The 19,174-nt window shown below is 42.8% G+C and overlaps 5 protein-coding genes across 5 annotated transcripts; 4 read left to right on the top strand and 1 right to left on the bottom strand.

The window, feature by feature from the left end:
- The first annotated feature begins 302 nt into the window (after window positions 1-302).
- Window positions 303-2,166, top strand: BYT42DRAFT_565685 (ankyrin repeat-containing domain protein). Its single transcript, XM_051567887.1, has 3 exons — window positions 303-590; window positions 681-828; window positions 907-2,166. The coding sequence occupies exons 1-3, from the start codon at window positions 515-517 to the stop codon at window positions 1,982-1,984; spliced, it is 1,302 nt and encodes a 433-aa protein (XP_051424492.1). The 5' UTR covers window positions 303-514; the 3' UTR covers window positions 1,985-2,166.
- Window positions 2,167-3,162: 996 nt separating this feature from the next.
- BYT42DRAFT_565684 (CMP/dCMP deaminase zinc-binding protein) lies at window positions 3,163-4,518 on the top strand. Its single transcript, XM_051567886.1, has 2 exons — window positions 3,163-3,779; window positions 3,856-4,518. Exons 1-2 carry the CDS (start codon window positions 3,587-3,589, stop codon window positions 4,149-4,151), a joined length of 489 nt encoding a protein of 162 aa, XP_051424491.1. The 5' UTR covers window positions 3,163-3,586; the 3' UTR covers window positions 4,152-4,518.
- Window positions 4,519-7,252: 2,734 nt separating this feature from the next.
- On the top strand, window positions 7,253-8,612 carry BYT42DRAFT_565680 (uncharacterized protein). The gene is made up of 6 exons (XM_051567885.1): window positions 7,253-7,294; window positions 7,346-7,449; window positions 7,506-7,868; window positions 7,930-8,186; window positions 8,249-8,394; window positions 8,451-8,612. The coding sequence occupies exons 1-6, from the start codon at window positions 7,265-7,267 to the stop codon at window positions 8,574-8,576; spliced, it is 1,026 nt and encodes a 341-aa protein (XP_051424490.1). The 5' UTR covers window positions 7,253-7,264; the 3' UTR covers window positions 8,577-8,612.
- A 1,559-nt stretch (window positions 8,613-10,171) lies between these two features.
- Window positions 10,172-12,374, top strand: BYT42DRAFT_604214 (uncharacterized protein). Its single transcript, XM_051571097.1, has 8 exons — window positions 10,172-10,451; window positions 10,565-10,834; window positions 10,886-10,989; window positions 11,048-11,422; window positions 11,482-11,738; window positions 11,791-11,936; window positions 11,993-12,126; window positions 12,215-12,374. Exons 1-7 carry the CDS (start codon window positions 10,182-10,184, stop codon window positions 12,068-12,070), a joined length of 1,500 nt encoding a protein of 499 aa, XP_051424489.1. The 5' UTR covers window positions 10,172-10,181; the 3' UTR covers window positions 12,071-12,126; window positions 12,215-12,374.
- Window positions 12,375-13,480: 1,106 nt separating this feature from the next.
- On the bottom strand, window positions 13,481-15,430 carry BYT42DRAFT_613006 (uncharacterized protein; the record flags this gene model as incomplete). The annotated part of the gene is made up of 7 exons (XM_051571691.1): window positions 13,481-13,606; window positions 13,663-13,808; window positions 13,876-14,129; window positions 14,190-14,564; window positions 14,623-14,726; window positions 14,778-15,047; window positions 15,161-15,430. 7 exons carry the CDS (start codon window positions 15,428-15,430, stop codon window positions 13,481-13,483), a joined length of 1,545 nt encoding a protein of 514 aa, XP_051424488.1.
- Between the last annotated feature and the right edge of the window lie 3,744 nt (window positions 15,431-19,174).

The raw sequence follows: 19,174 nt of genomic DNA, 5'->3' as shown, positions 1-19,174 counted from the left end.
CCCTGTTGATTTCATTAAACCCAACCTGAACGGAGTTTGAACAAAAGGAGCCATTTCGGGGCACGTGCCGATGCCAGGACGGACAAGGTCAAAAAGCGAATAATATTGATAAAATGATGCTGAGTTGCACCGAGGATAATGCATTGTCACGTACTGCGGGAGGTTGTCATATCTATTTAGTTTCTGTATAAAAATAGCATCACCATGCTATGTCACGACACCTTGGGCTTGGAGAGAAAAAAGGAACAGAAACCCGATAAAAAGGGAAGCGGATTTTTTATTCTTGCCAGCTGTTTGATTGGAAAGGTTTCAATAAGGCAACTTGCGACATTCCCAGTGAATTCGGGCGCAGTCGCATATTTTCATATCGTTGAAAAAGAACCATCGAAATCCCTTTTTTTCTATCCTATATCCTCTTTTTTCATCTTATCTGGAACTCGCTTATCTCCTTTTTTCTTTATCAAAAGTTGACATATATATCTTTATATATACACTATCTGTTAAAGCAGTGTGAATGTTGCCTCCAAAAGAAGCGAGGTTAAAGGATGCCGTGGTAGGCTTGCACTGGGCTGCGGTCACCGGAAACCTTGGTAAGTGAAAAGGGAGAATTAAAAAACTTCCAAGGTGCCACACTCAACCCATACTTGGTCTTTTTTATTTAATCTCGGATACACACTCAGGCCTCGTGAAATTCACACTCGACCATGGCGTTTCCATTGAATCCACCATGAACGGCCTCTTGCCCTTACAAACGGCATGTATAAGCGACGCTAATATTGCCATTGTACAATACCTCATTGACCGAGGCGCTCAGGTCAATGCCCAAAAGTAAGTGCACCAAAGGCCCGAATCACCTAGATCAAGTGTAACTCATGCTTGAGCCCTTTTATTTCCTTTCTCACTTAGGTGGTCGAAAAAGCACTGCGCAGACAAGTCACAAACGGCTTCAGGTGCAATAGGTGCTACCGCTCTTCATGTCGCCTGCACTAACGGTTGCACCCGCATCGTGGATCTGTTGCTGCGCAATGGAGCCAAGGTGAATATCCGCGATCAATACGGCGTCTCGCCTTTACAAATTGCCAAGCTGAAAGGCCACACTACCATTGTAAATACTTTAGAAACCCTGCAACAAATCCAGCAATGCATGAAATCGAGCAAAGAATCCGACGATGACGACGCTGCTGCACGAACGAATTGGCACGGCATTGATACAGCCATCAATGGCTCGTACTCTGCCAGTGTTTGCATCCCAGATGATAAAAGCTGCTATGAATTATCGCTGTACCTGGGCGGACCAATCGCATCTTCAACGTTTACGCTCACTCCACCATCATCATCATCTGACCTTTCGCTGCCTGAAACTTCTTCTTCGGAATCTACATCTATGACCACCATGTCTTCCTCTACGGATGGAGCGCGTGAAGAAGAGAACACCAAAGATTATTACGGTCAAGGTGTGGTTTTCCCTTATCACGAGGACAATTACTTGACTTCGTTGGAACGACGTTCGTATGGCATTGAGCCGCTCCTGTCCAGCCCTGCAGATGATTCCAATGATGTGGGATACGTCCACCACAAATCGTTACCGATGTTGCCGCAACAGTTGGAAGCGATGTGCACAATTACGCATAAACGATCCATATCCGATAATGTACAACAGCTACGAACCCGCGCTTTGCGTAATATGATGACGAATAATGGGAAGATTACACCCCTGAGTTCTGGAAACCAAAAGATGGAATCTCTCCACCAACGTTGTGTTAATGACGCACACACCAAGTTTCATTCTCGACCTCACACTTCTCCAAATCATCGCCGTCGGCAGAGCCTTTGCGATGTACGCCGCTTTACCCCTCTCAACGCCCTGTCATTCTCCAGAGATACATCCTCGGACAAAGCCTTGTCAGATTGCGATTACGATGCAACTTTCAAAATTCGCAAAAGAATTTTCATCCCAAACTGGATTAGCTGGTCAAAATCCTGAAATGCTTGTTCAATTTTCTTCCCTTCCTTTCTCTCCCAAAAATGTACAAATCATTCAGCATCCCTATCTTATACGCACATCCTCTGTAATCATTGTTCATACACATATGTAACTATTGTTCGTAAATATCCTTAGCATAACATCTCAATAAAAACAATTGTTTTCTTCTTCCATCGGCAGCAGCGAATTCCAGGTTTTCTTCGTTTTCTGAGTTTCGGCTGGTTTTTATTTTTTTTTATTCTTTCCCACATGGACCCTACAAGCCAGGATGCCGAAAGCTCTCTAACGAGATGTCAGGTTTATTTTGAGACTCTTCTTGTTCTGGAATAATGTATACTGTAAATCGCGCATCTGGATGGTCGACCGCAGTTGCATTATAGGCCAATTCTAATATGATAGGATACCATGTGAACGTAACCGGATAAAATTGAACCGCGCACGCACGGCATAGAAATTCCTTTGAGATGCCAAACAAATGACCTAAATTTCGTTTTTTTTTTCCTTTTGCCAAAACTTTTAGCGCGCAAGAAAGAAAAAAAGAAAAGAGAAGATGGATGAAATAATGCGTACAGACTTTCGGTCATTCCATTAGCAATACTGCAATTGACAAACTAGGAAACCGATGGGGTAAACTTCTGCCATCACCTCTGTGTCCAATTCCTCGTTGTCCGTTTTATTACAATAACAGCAGCAGCGATTTTGAACAAGTTTCTATGCTAATAGTGCACAATTGGTTTATACGAGCGCATCAGAACCTGATAGTATTTCCAGTGATTGCAAAACCTGGCCATCTGTAGTGGAAATCATGGCAAATGTCATTCATATAATAACGCGATCATGTCATACTGTATGTACAGTTCTCCGAAAGTCCGATGGAATCACGTTCATATAGCAAATGTCATTGTCAAGACTGCTAAATACCTATAGGACACCGTTGATCAGGGTTGACCAAGATAATGGTATATTTCCCAAGCAAGTTACTGTTTATATTTCTGGGAATTCGTTCCTGAGAATCATTATCCAAAATGGTCCAAGAACAGCACAGCCCCCACATTATACCTGTGCGATATCGACTAACCACTTTAATGAATCGTGTTGACAGCACGTCGCTCAAAAAGTGATCGGTTTTACATGGGTTGTCTCCTGTGGGCGAAATCATTCTTATATAATTCCTAAGTCTTTGGAGTTGTTTATTGCAGAAGTTGTACGCTTCTGGCAAGTAATAATGTTTCAGCTATTCTATGGATGAACTTGCGCAACATTCTGTTTATTCGCACATCTAGCCATTTTTTTTTCCCATTGGATAAGTTGTGGAGTGGGTAAAAAGGTTAATTATCTGGTCAAATGACATGAATGAATGAGGCAATGGAATATTAAACGATGTGTTACCATAGTAATAGTGTCCAAGTGACGTTTTCCATTCCCATTCAAAAGTGTTAGTTTAGTGATTCTGGGGTATAATCTGGGTTCCCACGACTGACGTTTTAGCAACCTTCGGTGCCTGAAGTTGCAAGTGTATAAAAAGGGCGATCAACAGACACAGACTAGCGTCAACAGGTATTACCGATCTTTTTTTTTAAAAAAAAGAAATCACAATCAACAATGACAGCTACTGTTTCCCGTGAAACCATGATTGAAAACTTGCGACGTGCCGTGAAAGTGGCTCAACGGGCCAAGACGTTTGGCAAGCATCCTTTTGGTGCCATCCTCGTAGGTCCTGATGGTGACGTGTTATTGGAACAAGGCAATATCGACACTCTTCATCATGCTGAAAGCACCATTTGCCATGTCGCATGTAAGTAACATGTTTTAATATCCATGCATCCGAGAAGACAGTCCATTTCTTCGTATTGATTCGCATGATCGTTTAGCCACCAATTTCTCCACTGAATATTTGAAAGGTTGCACAATGTATACCAATTTTGAGCCCTGTGCCATGTGCGCGGGTTCATGTTACTGGGCTGGTATTGGCAGGGTGGTCTACGGTATGTCTGAAAGCCGTTTGTTGGAAATGACAGGCAACAATGACGAAAACCCCACCATGTCCCTTCCTTGCCGTGTCGTCTTTGACGCAGGACAGCGAAAAATTGACGTTCACGGACCCTTCCCCGAATTGGAGGATGAGATCAGCGCCGACCACTTGGAATTCTGGAAATCCCACGGATGAATTATCGTGCTCATGATCGTTTAGATTACATGTTAAACAAATCGTTGGTTGCACTGAAACCACAGTCAACCGGGTTTTTCCTCGAGGAATCATCCAACGTCTTTCACTAACTTTTTGTAGGGCCGATTCAAAGACTCAAAATCGAGCTTATTCATTTGCGCATGCTTTTTGGCTCATTTGAAAGACATCAGTGTCACGCATGCGCCAAAAATGGTTTCCGCATGAGCTTTGTAAAAAGGACCAATAACCATTTGTCTACAATTCACCCTACTCGTGCATAACTTTTTCTCTGAGTTACAATAACCGATTCCCAAAGATAACTGAACTCAGTTGACGAAAATAATGAAATAAATAAAAATGAAGAGAGAAAAACCTGTTTGTTGTTTGCTGAAGGGTTCCGGTTATACATCGTACGCTCCTTTTGTGGCGCATCATTAGCCTTTGTCGTTTTTGTACAATTTAAATTAGGACATCAAAATTGTGCCGTGCTTTGCAATGATCTGTGGTTCCCACACCCTAACCCACTGCTCGCTTGTTTGAATTACATTATTATAAGCAATATACGATAGTTACCACATGTATTATTAGGAATCTAGTTTTTAGCATCTTCCTCGTCATTACCGTATTGGAAAGTCTAAATGAGAAACGCTCAAGTGCTTGACCTAGTCGATCGGCTATGACACACAATAAATTCACTCGATCATGCGATCCGTAAAGCAGCTATTTGACACAGTAAGGAACGCGATGATCATCCGTTGAGAAGCTGAAAGAACGGCCTGTATTTTATTGATACTTTCCATTACTGTTGGAACCAACAGTAGTTCATTCTTTTGCGCGGGAAATTGAATTGTTTCAACCCGATCTTTGTATTCTCGCCGTCTAGCAAATACATGCCATCCTCCAAAAGTACGTCAGCTAAACCATCTATTCATACGTACTGAGGTCGTATTCCAAGTAATATCTTCGCTACATCTCAGCGATCACTGGATTTCGTCACTCTTGCGGCCAATAGTCAGCCCAAGCTACATTAAGAACTCCAGGTCTATGCTGGCCCTGTTGGTGAGGCCAATCATCCATTTACAAAAGGAAGAGCTCGAAATGGAGTATTTCATGAAGTTTGAAATTGCTTAACATATGTCGCGGTCACATGCGAATATACCATATAAGCATCAACTTGTTCGCTACAGTCAGCGCTCGGTTTAAGGATTCACCTGGGAACCACAGAAAGTAAGTTCTAAATTGAGTAATTCCTCAGTTAAGTGATAATTGTATTTGATTAACTTTACAGATTTCTGTTATGCAGACCAAAGGAGGTTTCGTTGCACCGCTTTACGAGCAGAGTAGTCCCGCTGAGATTCAATACAACATTAGTGTTATTCTCGTTATCTGCATTTGAAGATCTGGAAAAAGAAGATCGTAGTAAGGATCCTTTCGATTGTTGCATATCTTTATTCATTCATACATTTTTCGATTGTTGCATATCTTTATTCATTCATACATTGTTATCGGCCAATTTATGCTTTCTATCATGGGACGAAGACGACGATGATTAGTGATCAGTGCTCTCATTTACAAGCATGCATGGAGTTAACCATATTGTGAGCCCTACTAGTCGTATGACTTGCTCTCGGTGATAAGTCGAAGTTGTGGATGGGGACTCTTTGTTTTCGTTTTGTTCTTTTTCTAAGAGGCAATTAGCCTGATGCTTTATTTGTTCGTACGTCACAATGAGCGTTCTGGATGAAAAGACTCAATCGGTAACAGAAAAGGAAGTTCATCTGATAAGGAAACGTACCAAAACCGGGTCACCCCTGTTGTGGAACACTAATTCGAAAAATGGGAGAATAAGATACAGTAAGGCAGTGGATATATGATATTTTTTGATGTTCTAAAAAAACAATCTTATGAGCAACTAGAACTCTATGGTTGTTATTTTGAGTTGAATTGCTGATTGTGGATAATCCGATTTTTGTAAAGGTGTGCAGTTGTTGCTATCGCTGGATCGCTTTTTGGAACTTTTATGCGGATGCTATACGTTGATTGCCAACTTGACATGAGAACCATAGTTGGTCATGCCAAAAAAGTCCTGAGGTCTCTAATAACAAAAACACATGATACGGCTTTTTCTTTTGGAAGGAATACATTATGGTCTGCTACTCTGTTATCAAATATGTTCAGCCATGTCTTCTGCCATCAAACGCTCAACAGTGGATCTAAGCTGTATCATATATAAAATAGTATTTTACATGTCCTCTCCGATGTGTCTTCTTGCTAGAGATGAAAATCTACCGGTTTCTAGACCCTGCTTGTGAGCGTCACGTGCGTAACATCCTTTCCTTTTCAACAACAGGGATGGTAAGCCAAGCTGTCGTGAAACTGAATACATGCTTGCATAAATATTGACAGAAAAGCGTTACGGTCGTGTCAAAATACAATCGTAATATATATCGCCATTATTACATATTATTGACTATCTCTGTTGTTCTCGCACCTTTAATGAGCAACTTCACTCCGGACTCCAGCGGGCAGAGCTCTGCTTCAGGTTCAAGCTCGATGCATCCAGAGTTTCGACAAAATCCGTTTTTAAGCGAAGCTGACCCAGAAAAATGGGATTTACGCAAGGTCGTAAAGAATATCGAACTTTCCAATCATCCGCTTCAAGACGTTCTTAGAGAAGTAAAGCAATATCTGGTGGAAGTAGAGGATCGAGGGAGCAGCTTGCAAGCGAGAAAAGCCCAGGAAATTATTACCAACTGGAAGGTAAGTCAATGTCCTGCTTTTCAAAAATTATTTCCGTATGCAGCCACGCATTGAGGGTCATAGCGTTGCGCTCTGCCAGTTGAATAAGCTTCACTGATTTGACATGTCAACAGGATGAGACTCGGACCCTACAATTGAATAGAAAGGGGAAGCTCACCCAAAAAAGGGAACATGGGTCGGCAAGCTCTGTTGGGGTCTCCATTGGTCATATTACGGGCAATGTAGTCATCCACAACTCAGCCCAATTACCGGCTAATTCAGGCGATGACAGGAGCTCGATCAGTAGCGTTGAAGAGCACCGCAACAAGATGTGTCGCGTGTACCTGCAGGGTAGTTACGTTGCTGAGGAGGACATGGACGAGCAAAAAGAACCAGCGAGAAAGGTATGCAACATCAATCTCATGCCATTCATCAACTGATAAATTTTTGCGTAGTGGATCGTTCAAGGGAAAGATATGACAGCGCATTTAATCGCCTATAGAAAGAGAAGTATCAAGCTGGCGCGAAGTGAAGCACGCCTGGAAGATTCTCATATTCTGTGAGTGAAAACAGTTGGTTCTATTTGGTACATGGTTATTCATATCTTCCATATAGTTCCCTTTCATTCATTTATATTCTCTCTCCCAATGACCCTTGTGCGGTCTCTAGTCTCCCTCCACTTCAGCAATACGCTGTATTTGAGAATTTGTTGCAAACTCGACCTCATGTGTCCGACGATTTGTGGGACATTTGTGAAGAAACCCAATACGCATTGGCACGCAACCAAGATGTCAGGCCGATATTTCAAAGGAAATTTTTAGAATGTGATGACGAGATGTACTACTGCATCGATATCCTAAGCAACTTGATCAAGTTCCTTCCAGCTAAGAAAAGCCATCAAGTTGAAACGGCAATTATAGACACCGTCAAAGCTTTCGTAATTTCATCCCTTAACGTTGATGGTGCAAAGGGGGAATGGTAGGATGGGATACAAGAAATGTTAGGAATGATAGCAGTAAGCTAATAGGATGACATTCAGGCAAACCTATCACATGCCTTACGTAGATAGCTCCAGCGGCAAATCGACCTCGATGATGCCCGATTACGTAATGTACGCGCAGCCAACAGCAAGAACCAACTTCGACTTGTTCTTCGTGGAAGTTAAGAGCTGGCCCAACAAGGGCAACAAACATGAAACAGACACAATAAAGCTGGGAAAGGAGATGAAGCTTGGCATCGACAAATTGGTGAACCGAAGCGTCGAAGATCCGATGACAGTTGGGATGTTGGTGGAAGGTATTAAACAAGATGCATAAGAGTGAAGATGAAAAAGCGCGTTTCACTAACAACATTCAAAGGCTGTCATGTGAAGACGTACTATATGGATTTAAAATTCGACGGCCAATACAGGATGGTCGAAATGGCTCGATACAAACTTCCGGGCAACCGGGTGGATGGACTGTTAATTGTGCCTCCGGTATTAGAAAGCATGAAACAGATGAAGGTAGCTCTTCCGATTGTTCTGCAAATGTTATCGTTATTTCTGACTTTATGCTACAGTTGATCATTGAGCATACGATGAAGAGTCTCTATGCAGCGGTCAAAGCAGGTCGGCCAAAGACACCTTCTGGGTTATCCGGGTTTGTCAGATCATCCTGTGGTAGCCCCACTATGACCAGAAAGTGACCGAGGGCGGAAACGAAATCGTTGTACTATTATCAGAGCTATTATTTGTAATATATAGGAGGAAGGAAGCTCAACTTTTAACTCAACGAAAATCAAAATAAAAGAAGTGTTAGCTTAGGTCGAAGTCATCTTGGCAGGGAGCTTGGTAATCACTGCCAGAACCAAACGAGCGACAAGGCCGGATAGCAACGAGACATTATCCACAAAGCGCGATATGGCAAATTACAAGGAGTGTGAAATGGATGATCGTGATATACATTCTGATAGAGTAGAGGGAAGGTACTTGTAATACCATTTGTCGAGGCAAGCTGCCAACACTGTAGCTCCTAGATGAAAAAGAAACCAAGGGCACCTCAAATCGAGTCCACGCGAACCAACGCGCTGGACAAGCGACGAAGAGGGGAGTTAAACTATTTACCAAGGGATGACATAATTAACAAGTAGCACTGGGAAGTACATGGGGAAGAATACAAATGCAGAGTGGCCGCTGTGGCCAGCTTGGGTATTAATGGCGCCGACCATAAAGTAATTATATGAATGATACATGGACAGTTAAAGTGGGTCAGCTGATGGTAAAAATAGTTAATAGGACGAGAAGCAGGATGCGCCGATATCTGGAAGATAGCGTGGCAAAAGTCTTGCGAGGAGGTCGACGCTGAAGACAGCAGGCAGACAAAAGCACAAAGCACTGAGCTGCTGTCAAACCCACCGAATAGTGCCATCTTGTATAATAGGAAGCAAAACGTCTGAAGCGCAAAGATGTGCAAAGTAAAAATTGAGGCAAATGGTGGCGTTGAACAATGAAAAAAAAAAGAAAAAAAAAGGATCGTATCATAATAAAGATCCTTTTAGACAGTTGCGTATATTTTATTTATCGGTTAGTACGTTGTCGGCCTAGTTATACTTTCGCGTAGGACGGAAATAACAAGATCAGTGAGCAGTACTTTCGGTTATGAGCATGTATGAATTTAAACCCATATTGTGATTCATGGCGGCCTTAGGACTTTTGCTTTCGGTGATAAATCGAAGCTGTGAAAGAATACCCCTTTGTTTTCTTACTTTTTTTGTAAGGGGTGATTGGCCTGGTGATTTAGTTGCTCGTGCGTCACAATGAGCTTTGTGAGGCACCCGGTTTTGTATAGAACTGTGCAGCTGTTGCAGTCGCTGAATACCTTTTCCGGAATTTCCATGGGAACGTTTTGCTTTGCCAACTTGACATGATGATCAAACTGATTCTATTTTGCGGATCTTCAATGCGGCAAAGGCTATATGGTTTTAATAAAAGGCATATTATGTAGATTCTTCTTTAGATGTTTCAAGAACGTTGCATCGTAAGTAGAAAAAACATCTGACGTGTTTCCTCTGATGCGTCTTTTTGCTAAAGGTCGAAATCTGCCGCTTCCAGACCCTGTTGATAAGTCACAGGACACCATCCTTTGACCTTGAAACAGGGATTGATAAGCCATAATTGTTGTGAAACTAAATACATGCTTTGCATAAATATTGACATGAAGCTACAGTATACGTCATGTCAAAGTAAGTCAGGCTATAAATTAGTTATGATTACATATCGTTGATTTTCCATTGTTGCTCTCGTGCCTCATAATGAGCAGCTTGAGTTCAGGCTTTACTGGGCAGAGCTCCACTACAGGTTCAAGCTGGACGGATCCAGGATTTCGGCAAAACCCGTTTTTAAGCGAAACTGACCCAGCAAAGTGGGATCTGTGGAAGATTGCAAAAGATATCGAACGTTTGCATCCTTTGAAGGCAGTCCAGGAAATCACTAACGAAGTAAAGCAATATCTTGTGGAAGTCGAAGTTCGGGGGACCAATGTACAAGTGAAGAAAGCCCAAGAAATGATCAACAACTGGCAGGTAAATCATGCTCTAAATTTCCCAAATCCACTTCTGTATGCAGGCATGTACTTGCGGGTCTTAGCACAGTAGCCTGCCAGATGATAAGCTTTACTTATTGGACATTTCAGTAGAACGTTAGCCGGGCTCTCAAGTTTGATACAAAGAGGAAGTCTTTCCAAAAAAGAAAACATGGGGCGGCAAGCTCTGCTGGTGTCTCTATTGGCCAAATCACGGGCACTGTAATTATCAACTACTCAGCCCAGTTACCGGAAAACTCGAGCGATGATAACAGCTCGATCAACAGTGTGGAAGAGCACCATAACAAGATGTGCCGCGTGTACGTACAGGGTAGCTATGTTGCTGAGGAGGGTATGGACAAGCAAACAGAACTAGCAAGGAAGGTATGCAACATCATCTCATGTCATTCATCAACTGATAAATTTTTTGCATAGTGGATCGTCCAAGGCGAGGATATGACAGCTCACCTAAGCGAATACAGGAGGAAATGCATTAAATTGGCGCACAGCAAAAGACACCTGTCATACCGTCATCTCCTGTGAGTAGCAAACAGTTGGGCTGTATTCGATACTTTGTAACTCATATACTCCATGTAGTGCACTGTCGTTCATATATCTTATCTCGCCTACCAACCGTTGTGCTATAACTTCCTTGCATCCATTCCAGCAACAGGCGGTATTCGAGGATTTATCGCAGAGTTTACCACTTGTGCCCAAAGACGTGTGGGAGTTTTGTCGAAACGCGCGGCATGCAGCTACACGAAATCAAAACGTTGAGTCATTCCTTCGAACCGAATATTCTGCACAGCAAGGAAATGATGTGGAAATGTTGAACTGCATTCAGATCCTTTACACCTTGAACGGAGTCCTCCCAGCTAACGACAGGCATCCGATTGAATCGGAAATTACCGTAAGCACCATTAAAGCCTTTATACCGTCGTCACTCTACGTTGATGGTGCAAAGGACGAATGGTAGGATGGATACAAGGAAATCAATGCTGATAGCTGCAAACTAATAGGATGACATTTAGGCAAACCTATCACATGCCTTATGTTGATTGTTCAACCGGCAGATCGATCTCATTGAAACCGGATTACGTCATGTACGTTGAACCAACTGCAAAAACCAATCTCGAATTGTTTTTCTTGGAGGTCAAGGACTGGCCCAACAAGGGCAACGTCTATGAAGCAGACACAGTAAAACTAGGAAAGGAGATGAAGCTTGGCCTTCACAAGTTGGTGAATGGAGGAGTAAAAGACCCGATAACAGTTGGGATGTTAGTGGAAGGTATTAAATGTGTGATATAAAAAAACGCAAGTTCGTTGACAATACATTGAAGGCTGTCATGTGAAGACCTATTACATGGATCTAAAATTCGACGGCTTATACAGAATGGTCGAAACGTCTCTATTTAATCTGCCAACGAACCGAGGGGATGAACTGTTGCTTGTACCACCAGTGCTTGAAAGGTTGAAGCAGATGAAGGTAGCTCTTCTGACTGTTCTTTGGATGACTATTGTTATGTTGACTTTATGTTACAGGTAATCATTGAGCGAACAATGAACAATATACACACGGCGATGGATCCAGCCCGGCCAAAGACATCTTCCGGAATTTAACCTTGTCGAACCCTATCAAAAACCTCAATCGGGGAAAAAACTTTCCAAATGATATGGTATAATGATACTTTCGATTTAACAATCGCATTTGGAATACCCTTAGACTGTAACATCCCAGCATTCTAATTTTTTTTCTCATATCAGTTATCAGCCTAAGCAAAATCATTTTTCTCAGGATTATTGTATCAAGTTAGGATCATATAAACCACTGTGATTGTAAACCACGGTCAGCTGCTTTTCGATCTTCCACAGTAGACAGCCATTTAAATTATTGAAATTAAATAGTCATCAATAATGTTTTCAGATCACTCCTTGATTGTTCATTACAACAAACCGTGAATGCCGGTCAGAGCTCATCGATTTCATTTTCTACGGCCTGTATCTCATTCTGTTTGAAAGGATGAGCAACATATGCACCACGTCTAAAAATCATCAGTATGTGTGAAACAACTGGCAATTATTTCCTGCTTCACCTGACTCCAAGCAATCCGTGTGAATTCCATTGCCTGCTTGTCATCCGCCGTATAGATTTCGGGCAAGTTACATTGACGTCCTTGACTACAGCCCAATTGTACTGGAGCTTCCTATTTAAAGTATACTTTTATCAAATTACCAAAATCAGTTTAGATTTACTATTATTTATAGCCACACGTAATTTAAAGCCGTGATGCTTAAGTTTGTGATCCAACCATCAATTTGCTTTAAAATTTTTGGTTCCAGTATTTTCGAGATGACACCTTGCAATAAGAGTCCGATGTTGAATTCCTTTTCTGCCCAAGCAGTTGACTGCGTTGACTGCATTGATTGTTGTATACTAATAACAAATACTGTAGGCAGGTTTTGTTGATGGTTGCTTAGGGCAATTTTTGTTCTTGCAGTTTCCATATCAGATATGTTGTTTTGGGACATTGTTATATGAACATAGAAGGTGTCTCAAATTGCGTATCAAAGTACAATTACCATAGACACTACCATAGACCAATATTAGATGACTCTCATATTTGTGATACTTCGTTTTTCTAAGCATAATCTAATTATGAATGATTGTCAAGCATATTGGCAGTAAGGTAAAAGGTAGATCGCGAAATCATGAATCATATAATGAAAAATCAAAATACAATACAGCAATATCATAAGTTAACAGACCAAATGCAGACAAGATGGTTGCAAGTCAGTAACTTCCTACAAGTGTATCAATCGCTTTATGCGCTTCAAAGGATTTGTGACCATTTTACTCCTCTATCCTTAACCTTGGAATTGTTAAGCAAGTAAAAACGTACCCACATATGATATCAGATATTTTTACGACTCAAACATAAGCTCGTGCCCACCAACACATCAGTCACTGCCTTTCCTATTATCATTATGTACAAATAAATCTCATGAAAACTCGATGAGTCTTCTCTCCCATTACTTCTTTGTCACAGTTGGTGTTCCACACGACAAGCGGAGAAAGCCTAAAGCCTCGGAAGGCGTTTTCAGCCGGGCCGGATCCACCGCCGCGTGTATATTCTTGATCGTTTGTTCAGTCATCACCTGTAACATAAAGTCAACATAACAATAGTCATCCAAGGAACAGTCGGAAGAACTACCTTCATCTGCTTTAATCTTTCAAGCACTGGTGGCACAAGCAGCAGCTCGTCCCCCCGGTTCGTTGGTAGATCGAATTGGCAGATTTCGACCATCCTGTATAAGCCGTCGAATCTTAGATCCATGTAATAGGTCTTCGCATGACAGCCTTTTAAAATATTGTTAGTGAAACTTGCTTTTTTTTTTCTATCACTCTTATGTAAATCATTTAATACCTTCCACTATCATCCCAACTGTCATAGGATCTTCTACCCCTTCGTCCACCAACTTGTCAATACCAAGCTTCATTTCTTTGCCTAGCTTGATAGTATCGGTTTCTTCTTTGATGCCCTTGCTGGGCCAGTTCTTGATTTCAATAAAAAGCAACTCGAAATTGGTCACACCTGCTTCGGTGTACATAACGTAATCCGGTTTGAGCGAGGTGGACATTCCGGTCGAATTGTCAACGTAAGGGATGCGATGATGGAGCCTAATGTCGTTCTGTCAGCTTGCGTGTATCAATAATACTATTTCTCGTAACAATTCCTACCATTCTCCCTTTGCAGAATCAATCGTGAGAGACGACTTCACAAAGGCTTTCAGGCTTTCGGCCATGACCGAAGAATCAACCTGATGACTGTCATAGGCCGGGAGAATTCGGACCAGGTTGTAAAGGATTTGCACGCACTGCTGCATCTCCTCATCACATTCTTCTCCTGCAGAATATTCGCTTCGAAGGAACTGTTCGACGCTTTGGTTTCGTGTTGCTGCATGCCGCGCTTTTCGACAAATCTTCCACACGTCTTTAGACACACGTGGGAGAGTCTGCGACAGCTCCTCAAACACAGCATGCTGTTCACACAAATGCAAGGTGGATGTAGCACAGTGGTCGATAGGCGAGATAAGATATATGAACGAAAGTGCACTACATGGAGTATATGAGTTTCAAAGTATCGAATACAGCCCAATTATTTGCTACTCACAGAACATGACGGTCTGATAGGTGTGTTTTGCTTTGCGCCATTTTAACGCATTTCCTCCTGTATCTGTTTAGGTGGGCTGTCATATCCTCGCCTTGGACCAACCACTATGCAAAAATTAATCAGTTGATGAATGGCATGAGATTGATGTTGCATACCTTTCTTGCTGGTTCTTTTTGCTCGTCCATGTCCTCCTCAGCACCGTAACTACCCTGCAGGTACACGCGACACATCTTGTTGTGGTGCTCTTCAACGCTACTGATCGAGCTACTGTCATCGCCTGAATTAGCCGGTAATTGGGCTGAGTTGTGGATGACTACATTGCCCGTAATATGACCAATGGAGACCCCAACAGAGCTTGCCGACCCATGTTCCCTTTTTTGGGTGAGCTTCCCCTTTCTATTCAATTGTAAGGTCCGAGTCTCATCCTGTTGACATGTCAAATCAGTGAAGCTTATTCAACTGGCAGAGCGCAACGCTATGACCCTCAATGCGTGGCTGCATACGGAAATAATTTTTGAAAAGCAGGACATTGACTTACCTTCCAGTTGGTGATAATTTCTTGGGCTTCTCTCGCTTGCAAGCTGCTCCCTCGATCCTCTACTTCCACCAGATATTGCTTTACTTCTCTAAGGATGTCTCGAAGCGGTTTCAACGGATTGGAAAGTTCGATATTCTTTACGACCTTGCGTAAATCCCATTTTTTTCGGTCAGCTTCGCTTAAAAACGGATTTTGTCGAAATTCTGGATGCATCGAGCTTGAACCTGAAGCAGAGCTCTGCCCGCTGGAGTCTGGAGTGAAGTTGCTCATTATGAGATGCGAGAACAACAGAGCCAGCCAATGATATGTAATCATGGCGATATATATTACGATTGTATTTTGACACGACCGTAACGCTTTTCTGTCTTTATGCAAGCATGTATTCAGTTTCACGACAGCTTGGCTTATCATCCCTGTTGTTAAAAAGGAATGGATGTTTCGGGTGTGACTCTCACAAGCAGGGTCTAGAAACCGGTAGATTTTGTCATCTGTCGCAAGAAGACGCATCTGAGAGGACATATAAAATAGTATTTTATATATGATACAACTTAGATCCACTGTTGAGAGTTTGACGGCAGAAGACATGGCTAAATATATGTGATAAAAAGAGTAGCAGACTGTATGCATTCTTTCGATAGAAAATCTGCATTAACTTTCATTACAATCACAAAACGTTTTTGGCACTGATGATAAAAGCAAACCTGGAGCCTCATATCAAGTTGTCAAACTATAGCGAACATCCCCATGGAAGTTCTGGGGAGGGATCCAGCGATAGCGACACCTTCGTACAAAAACCGGATTACAATCTGCCACTCAACGCAAAATAAACAAGCATACAGAGACTCATAGAAATTTATTTTATACATCTAACAGTGCGGTATATTCAGTATCTTGCTGTATCTTATTCTCCCATTGTCCGTATGTATTCCACAACAGGGATGATCGGGATTTGATATGTTCTTATCAGGTGAACTTCCTTTTTCATTACAGTTGAGCCTCTTCATTCACTATGCTCATTGTGACGTACGAGCAACTAAATCACCAGGCCAATCACCCCTTACAAAAAAAGTAAGAAAACAAAGGGGTATTCTTTCACAGCTTCGATTTATCACCGAAAGCAAAAGTCCTAAGGCCGCCATGAATCACAATATGGGTTTAAATTCATACATGCTCATAACCGAAAGTACTGCTCACTGATCTTGTTATTTCCGTCCTACGCGAAAGTATAACTAGGCCGACAACGTACTAACCGATAAATAAAATATACGCAACTGTCTAAAAGGATCTTTATTATGATACGATCCTTTTTTTTTCTTTTTTTTTTCATTGTTCAACGCCACCATTTGCCTCAATTTTTACTTTGCACATCTTTGCGCTTCAGACGTTTTGCTTCCTATTATACAAGATGGCACTATTCGGTGGGTTTGACAGCAGCTCAGTGCTTTGTGCTTTTGTCTGCCTGCTGTCTTCAGCGTCGACCTCCTCGCAAGACTTTTGCCACGCTATCTTCCAGATATCGGCGCATCCTGCTTCTCGTCCTATTAACTATTTTTACCATCAGCTGACCCACTTTAACTGTCCATGTATCATTCATATAATTACTTTATGGTCGGCGCCATTAATACCCAAGCTGGCCACAGCGGCCACTCTGCATTTGTATTCTTCCCCATGTACTTCCCAGTGCTACTTGTTAATTATGTCATCCCTTGGTAAATAGTTTAACTCCCCTCTTCGTCGCTTGTCCAGCGCGTTGGTTCGCGTGGACTCGATTTGAGGTGCCCTTGGTTTCTTTTTCATCTAGGAGCTACAGTGTTGGCAGCTTGCCTCGACAAATGGTATTACAAGTACCTTCCCTCTACTCTATCAGAATGTATATCACGATCATCCATTTCACACTCCTTGTAATTTGCCATATCGCGCTTTGTGGATAATGTCTCGTTGCTATCCGGCCTTGTCGCTCGTTTGGTTCTGGCAGTGATTACCAAGCTCCCTGCCAAGATGACTTCGACCTAAGCCAATCACCTCTTTTACTTTGATTCTTTTCATTTTTTCCGCCTTTCCTTTTTGTCTTGCATATTTTCTATCTTTCACTTTCTTTCAATCGCTCGCCCCAGTCATAGCTACACCTGGCTTCTTCAAATAAACAGCGGCTGAATCAAGTCAGCCTATACAAGTAAAAGAAAATGGGCAACACTTTCTAAGCTTTCTAGGACGCTTCCTAAATTTAACGATGGTTGCACCCTATGTCAAGCTTTTTAATTTGGATTGGGAACCGTGAATCATTGACTTGTTCGCTCTTTTATGAACTGTACTTTAGTACAGTACTGAACAATACAGCAAGACATCATACATGCCGTTACAATTCGGAACCTGAGCCTAACCAGAAAGCATCCTCACTGATGCGAGTCAAAGTATATTGAGCTTGCCATACTAATCTGCTTGTGGTACACAGCCAATGGAAATGACATGACAGGCTGTGAATACTGCCGCAGCAAATCTGCCACACTTTCTGGCCAAAAATTCGACAACGTCACAGTGCGGTGACGGTAGATAGGCTAAGCACAATATATGGAGCGGGAAACCCGCCAAAATGGATCAAGTCCGGTTCCCATGAGGAACCGAACAGGGAACTATCAACTTAGATCGACAAACCACAGTCAGAAAAAAAAAACTGTTCAGATACCACTCTTGCTTCCAACTGAGCATTAATACTTCCCTAGTGCCATACAAGGCGTAGCACTCATCCATCTTCTAGCCAAGCTGGGACGAAGGCAGACCTTGGTCTATCAGACCGTCTGGGCCGGGACAGAGGGAGAAGCGGGACGAAAGCAGAGACCTTCAAACCTCCTGCCGCTGCCGTGAAGAGCCGGGACGAAAGCAGAAACACTCAACACGTCGACCCCCATCAGAAAAGCCGGGACGAAAGCAGAAACACTAGACTGAATGGTGACGGTAGATGGGCTAAGCACAATATATGGAGCGGGAAACCCGCCAAAATGGATCAAGTCCGGTTCCCATGAGGAACCGAACAGGGAACTATCAACTTAGATCGACAAACCACAGTCAGAAAAAAAAAACTGTTCAGATACCACTCTTGCTTCCAACTGAGCATTAATACTTCCCTAGTGCCATACAAGGCGTAGCACTCATCCATCTTCTAGCCAAGCTGGGACGAAGGCAGACCTTGGTCTATCAGACCGTCTGGGCCGGGACAGAGGGAGAAGCGGGACGAAAGCAGAGACCTTCAAACCTCCTGCCGCTGCCGTGAAGAGCCGGGACGAAAGCAGAAACACTCAACACGTCGACCCCCATCAGAAAAGCCGGGACGAAAGCAGAAACACTAGACTGAATGGTGACGGTAGATGGGCTAAGCACAATATATGGAGCGGGAAACCCGCCAAAATGGATCAAGTCCGGTTCCCATGAGGAACCGAACAGGGAACTATCAACTTAGATCGACAAACCACAGTCAGAAAAAAAAAACTGTTCAGATACCACTCTTGCTTCCAACTGAGCATTAATACTTCCCTAGTGCCATACAAGGCGTAGCACTCATCCATCTTCTAGCCAAGCTGGGACGAAGGCAGACCTTGGTCTATCAGACCGTCTGGGCCGGGACAGAGGGAGAAGCGGGACGAAAGCAGAGACCTTCAAACCTCCTGCCGCTGCCGTGAAGAGCCGGGACGAAAGCAGAAACACTCAACACGTCGACCCCCATCAGAAAAGCCGGGACGAAAGCAGAAACACTAGACTGAATGGTGACGGTAGATGGGCTAAGCACAATATATGGAGCGGGAAACCCGCCAAAATGGATCAAGTCCGGTTCCCATGAGGAACCGAACAGGGAACTATCAACTTAGATCGACAAACCACAGTCAGAAAAAAAAAACTGTTCAGATACCACTCTTGCTTCCAACTGAGCATTAATACTTCCCTAGTGCCATACAAGGCGTAGCACTCATCCATCTTCTAGCCAAGCTGGGACGAAGGCAGACCTTGGTCTATCAGACCGTC

Source organism: Radiomyces spectabilis, assembly GCF_025331425.1.
Source record: "Radiomyces spectabilis strain NRRL 2753 chromosome Unknown BYT42scaffold_5, whole genome shotgun sequence".
Lineage (NCBI taxonomy): Eukaryota > Fungi > Mucoromycota > Mucoromycetes > Mucorales > Radiomycetaceae > Radiomyces > Radiomyces spectabilis.
Note: the sequence above shows the minus strand (reverse complement) of the source record. Positions and strands in the feature narration are given on the sequence as shown.

Bases quoted from the DNA above. Each gene is read 5' to 3' on its own strand.
- BYT42DRAFT_565680 (XM_051567885.1), top strand. From the start codon at position 7,265: ATGGACGAGCAAAAAGAACCAGCGAGAAAG. The intron at 7,295-7,345 runs GTATGCAACATC...ATTTTTGCGTAG, and splicing joins AAAAAGAACCAGCGAGAAAG to TGGATCGTTCAAGGGAAAGA. The intron at 7,450-7,505 runs GTGAGTGAAAAC...TCTTCCATATAG, and splicing joins CTGGAAGATTCTCATATTCT to TTCCCTTTCATTCATTTATA.
- BYT42DRAFT_604214 (XM_051571097.1), top strand. From the start codon at position 10,182: ATGAGCAGCTTGAGTTCAGGCTTTACTGGGCAGAGCTCCACTACAGGT. The intron at 10,452-10,564 runs GTAAATCATGCT...ACATTTCAGTAG, and splicing joins AAATGATCAACAACTGGCAG to AACGTTAGCCGGGCTCTCAA. The intron at 10,990-11,047 runs GTGAGTAGCAAA...TACTCCATGTAG, and splicing joins CTGTCATACCGTCATCTCCT to TGCACTGTCGTTCATATATC.
- BYT42DRAFT_565684 (XM_051567886.1), top strand. From the start codon at position 3,587: ATGACAGCTACTGTTTCCCGTGAAACCATGATTGAAAACTTGCGACGT. The intron at 3,780-3,855 runs GTAAGTAACATG...ATGATCGTTTAG, and splicing joins CACCATTTGCCATGTCGCAT to CCACCAATTTCTCCACTGAA.
- BYT42DRAFT_565685 (XM_051567887.1), top strand. From the start codon at position 515: ATGTTGCCTCCAAAAGAAGCGAGGTTAAAGGATGCCGTGGTAGGCTTG. The intron at 591-680 runs GTAAGTGAAAAG...ATACACACTCAG, and splicing joins TGCGGTCACCGGAAACCTTG to GCCTCGTGAAATTCACACTC. The intron at 829-906 runs GTAAGTGCACCA...TTTCTCACTTAG, and splicing joins GCTCAGGTCAATGCCCAAAA to GTGGTCGAAAAAGCACTGCG.